Source organism: Dromiciops gliroides, chromosome 1 (assembly GCF_019393635.1).
Source record: "Dromiciops gliroides isolate mDroGli1 chromosome 1, mDroGli1.pri, whole genome shotgun sequence".
NCBI classification, from domain to species: domain Eukaryota; kingdom Metazoa; phylum Chordata; class Mammalia; order Microbiotheria; family Microbiotheriidae; genus Dromiciops; species Dromiciops gliroides.
The window spans coordinates 491,595,764-491,604,275 of NC_057861.1; the positions used below are offsets into that span (position 1 = coordinate 491,595,764).

Sequence of the window (8,512 nt, forward strand, 5' to 3'; positions counted from 1 at the left end):
TTCCCCAAACAAAATCCAGAAAAATCTTGGTGGCCTAGATAGAGCAATAGGCTAAATTTAGTGAAATAAAATTCAATAGGGAGAATTTTAAAGTCATAATCCAATTTCAGAGATCAACTTGCTAAAAATAATATGGAGAACACAGGACTATATTTTTCTTAGCTCTTCTAAAGAAAAGAAAATAGAGAGTTTTAGTGAACTTCATCTTAATAGTGTGATGCAACAGCCAACATAATAAAGTAACAATGTAGTGCAAAAAGAGATATGTGACATCTAAAAATAATGAAGTGATTTTCTAATTGTCTAGAGCATTAGGTTGTGTGTTTTTTTTTTCTCTTTTGGGGGGTGAGGACGGTGTTTAGACAAGATCTTCACTGAATTACCAACATGTAGTTCAAAAATTCTGTGTGTCTGAAATCTGCAACTATATCTTATTCAGTTTTTCTCCCCTTTAATTTTAAAATTTCATTCCTATTTTTTTAACTATAGTTGACTCAATAATCTTTGTTATTCATTCTGGTCACATTAATATGGGGCCAATTCAATTCAATTCAAGAGATATTTAACATGTTGTAATTACATGAGAGAAATTATATTGGAACCTGAAGATTCAAAGGTGAAAACTAGCATGGTCCCTGTGCTTGTTTATAAACTCTAGGAGTTTATCATCTTATAGCAGGATTAGGATTTGCATACAAATAAATATAAAAAGACAAAAGAGGCTATAACTGCTTGTGGCTGTCTCAGTTGTGATGGCTTCAAGGTTACTTCAGGGTGCCAGGGCTCTGGAGGTCCAGTCCTTGAGGGCCTGTGGCCCGGCTCAGGCTGTGGCTCCCTCCATTGTGAGCAGAGGAGGTATCCCTTCTGATGAAGAGCAGGCTACTGATGGTGGCAAGGAACGATTTGGATGCCTACAATATGTTAGCTCCAAAGGCAGCTCAGGGGACTACCAAGGAGCCAAACCTGACAAACAAATAGTGGGTTGTATCTTTGAAGAGGAAAACAGTGCAGTCATCTGGTTCTGGATTGACAAAGGCAAGACACAGAGTTGACCTAACTGTGGAACCTATTACAAGCTGGTACCCCATCAGTTGGGCCACTGAGCCCCTGGATTGGTTTACCTGAGATATGATATAATGTTTTCTTCCCTCCAATAAAAGATTAACCATATGCCTGGCTCTCCCATAAAAAAAAAGACAAAAGAGAAGTCTGAACAAATGACCATAAGGAGGTTTGAGGAGAAAGAGATAACTTTCATCTGCTGGAGGATCAGGAAATTACTATTTGATTGATTGATTATTTCAGTGAGTATAATTTTTCTAGATAAATGTTAGTTTTTCTTAATGATTATTGGTAGTGGGTCTTACATCAGATATAAAACTTTTTAATAATACTGATCTTTTTCATAGTACTTTATAATTTATCATTTCTCTTTCACTCTCGCTTGCTTTCTCACTCTCTCACTCTCTCTTTCACTCACTTCATCTATAAGTGCCTGTGCAATGCCACTACTGTTTGGTTTTGCACCTCCATTAATCAAATACCTGGAATCATAGCAAACCAGTTATTTTTTTGAGGTTTGTAGTTAGTTTCTTTCATTGTTAAAACAAAGAAACAAACAACACAACACAACATCCTAGCTATAAGGAATGATTGACATTTTTCATCAATTATTCTGATCTGTGGAAAATATGAATATTTACTGCCATTTATGATAACATAGATAAAAAGATAAAACACTTATGTGCCAGGCACTATGCTAACCATTGAGGACACAAATATTCACAAGCAATGCAGTTTGTGCTTTGAGGCTTATATTCCAATGGAAGATCACACATAAAGGCCAACTAAAGCAGAATGATAAAGGAGGGATTCCGATATCTGGTAGCATGTTTTGGACTTGATGGCTGGGAAATGAGGTGGAGGTCAGATTCCAGGTGAAATAAAGGCAAAGCTCACCTATGACAGGATGGTTCCAGAGGTTGGGTTTAGGTTATAGATAGACTATTCTTATGGGGAAAAGATTAGGATAGTTGCCAATTATCAAAATATTTTTGTATAAGTAAATGAAACACTACTGTATACTGTAAAACCACTTTGTATCTCAATTTCCTTATCTGCAATATAGAGATAATAATAGTTTACCTCCTTGACAGGGCTGCTGCAAGGTTCAAATAATAACATATGTAAAAGGCTTTTGCAGATATAATACATTGTATTTATGCTAGCTGTTATTTTTGTCAATAATATTGTAAAATCTGACCAATAATTTTAGAGGTATATAGCTCTTTTAAGAAACTTCCTCCACTAATAATAATATGAATATTATAACTTAACAAATTTGTGTAACTATTAAATTGCCTCCCATTTTCTTGTATAGTTACTGAAGATATTGAGGGGCTTGGGGTAAATAAAATATTCAAGTATCCTATTCATTTACAAGCAAAAAAATACAGGGTTCAAACATTCTTAAGTTTAAAATAAATGAGAATGATGTCATCTCTCCTAACCTAAAACTCCATAAACTTATTGTTCATTAACCAATGTATTTTATCTCTTTCATTAGACATAATTTCTATTTTCATATATCTATGCGCACAACGCATACATATATACACATATATGTACACACAGAAACATATGTATGTGTATATGTAAGTCTTGGTTGTATGGGGCTAAAATTCTAGCTAGTCTGTCTAAAATATGTAACGAGTAATTGCCAATAAATTTTAAGCTTTAGCAAGAGTTAGACTTCTAAGCATTTATTAAGGAGAATAACAATTTATTGAAGAGAGAGAGAAAGAGGCCTATATTCAGCTATCTATCTTAGGAAGTCCACATGTCTGCTCCACTCTCCCGGAGAGTCCTGATGTAAGAGAGAGAACCACACCTCCTTCATCCCACAACCCTCCTGTGAAACTGGGAACATCCCATCCACTCACACACACAGCTCCAAGATCATTGGCTGGTAGCTTTGATAGACAGTACCTATAAGCAAATGTCACTTCCTGATGCCAAGGAAAAGACACATGGCTTGCCCTCAGATGCCTTCTCCTCATGGTGGAGCTTTCCTACAGTAACTCTCCAGCAGGTGGTGTCACTCCAATCATTACATGATGCCTGGAATATCTCCTTCTGCACCATCATTTCATTATTTTCTGTCTTGGAAAGTAAGGCTTATGTGAGCAATGATTTGTCCAGTTACCTTGCATAGTGCCAGCACCTCATACATATAAAAGAGTATCTTAAAAATATTATTTAAATAATAATTAAATAAGTATTAAAAGAATAGAGCACTATTATTACATAAAAGATTTATTAAAGGAAGAAAGAAGGGAGAGAAGGGAAGTGAGTGCTATTACTACCCCCATTCCACAGTTGAAGAAACTGAGATAACCTAAGCAGACATTAGTTGACTTGCTTAGGGTCACACAGCAAGTAAGTATCTGAGGTAAAATTTGCACTCAGGTCTTCCCAACTCTAGGCCTAACATCCTATCTATTTCATTACCTAGCAGCCTCATCAAATAAAATATTTCTATTTCACTTTTTAATTGATTTGCCTACTCTACTTTATTTTTCTGCTCTCTAATTTGGCTTCAATGTTTCATTTAGAGTGTTCTGAATGTAAGACTAAGGACATAGGGGGCAGCTATGTGGTGCAGTGGATAAAGCTGGCCCTGGATTCAGGAGGACCTGAGTTCAAATTTGGCCTTAGATGCTTCACATTGCTAGCTGTGTGACCTTGGGCATGTCACTTAACCCTCATTGCCCTGCAAAAAAAAAAAGTGGAAAAAGAAGACAAAGGACATCAATTATCTCTAAAATAATGCCCTATAGAAACATTCCATTCAAGCTGTCTGTCTTTTGAAAATGGGGAAGACATTTGCATTACTATATATGAAAAAGAACCTTTCACTGATGTTCTTCAGTAATATTTAATTGACTCTGCTTTTTTTAAGCATTAGGCCAATGGAATTCTCTGGTAGGTCCTTTTAATTCATAAACATTCCCAATGTGGTCACAGTGATGGATAATACGTATCCAAGAATCAGACTTGTTCAGTTTGAACAACCTCCTCACCTGAAGTTTGACCATATGGTGGTGAATTGCTTTGGTAACTGCTACTCATAAAACTGCTATCTGTTTCAATGGAATTATTACTCCCTCACTGAAGAAATCATATCATTTGAAGCATTGAAGGAAAAGAAATTATGTTACTTACTAGATTTAAAATTTTGGTATTTCATTTCTATTAGTAAATTCTATTAACAGAAAATAACATTGATTTGCTTCCAGAAACTCGGGCAGCCCTAGGTAAAAATGAGAAGTCATAAAATAGGTTTTCTTTATTATCAACTTTGAATTTATCTGCTATCACTATATTGAAAGCTAAATTATGTGTTCAAATATAATATTTACCCATACTTATATTTTTCTTTTAAATGTTTACAAAATTATAGTCTTGGTTCTACTGGGAATCCTTATCTTTTAAAACTTAAACCTTGAATTATGATCTTTATTCAGCAGTTAGACAAAAGAATCATCCAAATGACTTTACTCAGCATAACCTTATTTGGTTATATAGTACTATAGAAATAATTTAAAGTGAAAAACATTGCTTTATTTATTTATTGATTGATTGATTGATGCATTTTATGTATTTATTTATTTATGTATGTATGTATGTATGTATGTATGTATGTATGTATGTATTTATTTATTTATTTTTGCAGGGCAATGAGGGTTAAGTGACTTGTCCAGGGTCACACAGCTAGTAAGTGTCAAGTGTTTCAGGTCGGATCTGAACTCAGTTCCTCCTGAATCCAGGGCTGGTGCTTTATCTACTATGCCACCTAGCTGCCCCCAAAAAACATTGTTTTAAGAAGAATGATTGGGAACAATAAGTACCAGGCACTAATTGTTATTTAAGGTATTAAAATAATAATATTAAGCTACAATGTTTGATAGCCACACAAATCTTTTAAACTAAGCATATGAGAAACCTATGATCTTTGTTTCCAAGGACAGTTAGGTAGCACAATGGATAGATTGCTGGGCCTGAAGTCTGGAAGACTCAACTTCCTGAGTTCAAATCTGGTCTCAGACACTTATTAGCTCTGTGACCCCGGGCAAGTCACTTAACTCTGCCTCAGTTCTTCAACTGCAGAATGAGCTGAAGAAAGAAATTTCAAACCACTCCAGAGTCAGACACAACTGAAAAGATGTAAAAATAGTACAACAAAGAATAACATGATCTTTGTTCATTTTTAAAGCAATAAAAGAATCCAAATTTGCTCTTAGATTACTTACTTGCCACTGATGAAGCATGATGTAGTGGAAACTTAATTTAGGTCCAAGCTCTGCCTCTTAGAGACCATGTAGTCTCAGGCAGTAAATTCTCTTGTTTTTATCTCAGTTTTCTCATCAACAGTCACAAAATCTCTGACAGACTTTGAGGAGTTTCTCACTTCTCTCAATCATTGCCCTCATCCAAGCAATCTGGAAATTTCAATATGTGATATATCCTTTCCTAGAAATAGTATTCATTTTTACTTTTAAGCACATAAATTTCCAAGTCTAAAAACATGGACAGGTTTATTTACAACTTAGAAGAAGCAGAAGTAACACGTACAAGGTCTCCTACAGATCTAGAGGGAACATCACCTAATCCTGTGCGTTACAAGCATCTCTCTCTCTCTCTCTCTTGAATATCATGCTGGATCTTGAAAGTCATGTTTTCACACTCTCTTTCTCTTAGAATATGAAATATTTGCCTCTCATTTAAATCAATTCCTCCCGTAAGTCTAGAAGCTCTAGATACCTGCATATTCTCCTATCAATTGACTCTCAGGTGATTACAATTCACCCTATTATAGTTGGATGTATTTGTTTAAATTGACTGCAGACTTCTAACAATATCTAAGGAAAGAGTGAAAGGTGAGAGGCATATATCTCCTAGAAGAAATACCTGAGCTTGGCTGAAAATTATGTAGTGTCTGTCTATTAAGTTATATCTAAGATCTTATAGTTCTAATAGTCTATGCACCTATATTAAAGGTATTTGAAGATGAGTATTTCAAAAATGGTAAAAGTCTTCTGTATATATGCACAACTTGTTTTTCAACATATAAGGAATATTCATTTAGTATAATGAAAATAAAAAGAAATGATCAGCTTATGCAAAGTTATTCAAAAAAGTCCAATGCCCAAAATGGGAGCATAAGATTTTCATTTGTGGAAAAGTAGATTTTTAGAAATTATTTAAGAGTTTCCATTGTTGTGATCCTTTAATGTGTAGGAGGGTTTGGGCCCATGGAGGCTATCCCACAGAGCATGTGCAAAACTCTCCTGCCTGTTTCCCCCTACCTACATTTGTTTCAGTGTCAAAGGACTTGGGCAATGTGAGATGATCAATCAATATCTTTGTTGGTTATTTGCTAAGGTGATGACAACCAGGCAGAAACACAAAAAGAATATTGGCCCCTATGCCAAAAGAAATAACCTACTCAGTGGAACATAAAGGGAGTGACTCTTCCTTCTGATTCTTTCTTTATCTTCCCATAAGTAAGCATGTTAAAACTCCTGGAGTTTCTCCAAAGAACAGTGGAGGAGAGACAGATTATTGCTTAAGTGAAAGTGGTGAACTCTTTGCATTCTAATGCATATGCACTGACATAGGTGATCTCAGAACTGGATCCTAGAGTCCTAGCTGTTTTTTGTTTTGTGTTTGTTTCTTGAGCATTGGATATTTGAATGGTAATGTCCAAGATGGACAGTTCCAGTCTTTGAGGCAATGTTGTGTGCTCAAGCGGCATTAAGCTCCAAGGTCCCTTGCTTGGTGCTGGCTGTGCTTTCAAAGAAGCTCCTAGAAACTACTACAGTGATTCTTTGAGAAAATAGCTGCCAGCAGGATGTTAAGCCCAACCCCTAGGCCTGATGTGCCAAAAGACATGGACCCAGATGGAATTCTTTCAACAGTACTGAGCAAAGTGAAAATGAAATGTCAATTCAGTAGTTCTAAAAAATCCTTCATGTTTTAATCTTTTAGTATTAGTCTCTCAGGAGAATAAAAGTTATGTTACTGTGTGCTTTAGTGTCAATGTGAGATTGCAAATCTTTTCTGTTTAGTATTTCTTTTGTGTAGAGTTAATAAATAGGTAGCCTATACATAATTTACATTGTAAATTCTATATTTTTCTATTCCTTTCTTTTAGGAAGACCCAAGATATGAGGCAAACATTACTACTCTGTCCAGTACATTTTGAGTTCAGGTTCCCCCCAAGATTGAATTTGATATGACTTTGTGATTCCAGAGCTAAGATAACTTCTTATTTGAAAGGGTAGTGGAAACACTACAGCCTTCTATATCCTTATAGTAGTTTCATTTTGTTGATAGATATATCTTGCTTTATTTATTATAAATAAAAAGTCTAAAAGATATTATTTTTCTTATCCATAAAGAGTCAGAAAAGAAAGACAGATTTAGTTAATAGACCTAGTATGTAGAATAAAGTCAAAGAATAAATGAATCTCAAATTTGAAAAGACCTCAACTGTTTTTTTGTTTTTGTTTTTTTTAATGAGGCAATTGGGGTTAAGTGACTTGCCCAGGATCACACAGCTAGTAAGTGTTAAGTATCTGAGACCGGATTTGAACTCAGGTCCTCCTGACTCCAGGGCTGGTGCTCTATCCACTGCACTACCTAGTTGCCCCTAAGACCTCAACTTTTAAAAAACTTAATCATAGATCTCATTGATATAGGAAGTTCCCAGTGAGAAAGTTCCTTTACCAATTCAGATCAAAATCTACTCTACAAAATATAATTGAAATGATTTGTCAGGGACATTAAGAGTTTAAGTGATCTATCCCGGGTCAAACAGTCAATTTGTATCGGAAGTAAGAACTGAATCTAGTTCTTTATTAATCTAGAGTCATGTCCAACTATTGGCCGTATTGCCTTTAAACTACACATGACTAGAATCCCCTTTACAATATAACTGTCGGGGCAGCTAGGTGGCGCAGTAGATGGAGTGCCGGCCCTGGAGTCAGGAGTACCTGGGTTCAGGTCTGGCCTCGGACACTTAACACTTACTGGCTGTGTGACCCTGGGCAAGTCATTTGACCCCAATTGCCTCACTAAAAGAAAAAAAAAAAACAATATAACTGTCAAGTAGTAATCTCAACTTAGCTTGAACATTTCTAGTCAGGGAGAGCCTATTATCCTTACAGGTATTTCATCCTATTTTTGTATAGCTCTTGTTTTTAGAAAGTGTATTTTAATACACAAATATAAATGTTATCTCTGATTTTGTCAGCATATGGAAGTCCTGGTGTGGGAACAACCTCTACTGGCTCATATCAGAAGTTACTCAAAGCCTTCGTAGAAAAAACGAAACAAAACAAAACAAAAACAAACTTATGGAGTTCCCTGTAATATACAGAGGGTAGATAAAGTGACTTGTTGAGAGTCACACAACTGATTATCCGAAGCACAATTAGAATGCTGAATC

At 35.4% G+C, this 8,512-nt stretch overlaps 1 protein-coding gene across 1 annotated transcript; it reads left to right on the forward strand.

Annotated features, from left to right (window-relative positions):
- Positions 1 to 752: 752 nt before the first annotated feature.
- On the forward strand, positions 753 to 1,052 carry LOC122750753 (cytochrome c oxidase subunit 5B, mitochondrial-like). Its single transcript, XM_043997569.1, has one exon. It carries the CDS (start codon positions 753 to 755, stop codon positions 1,050 to 1,052), a length of 300 nt encoding a protein of 99 aa, XP_043853504.1.
- Positions 1,053 to 8,512: the final 7,460 nt, after the last annotated feature.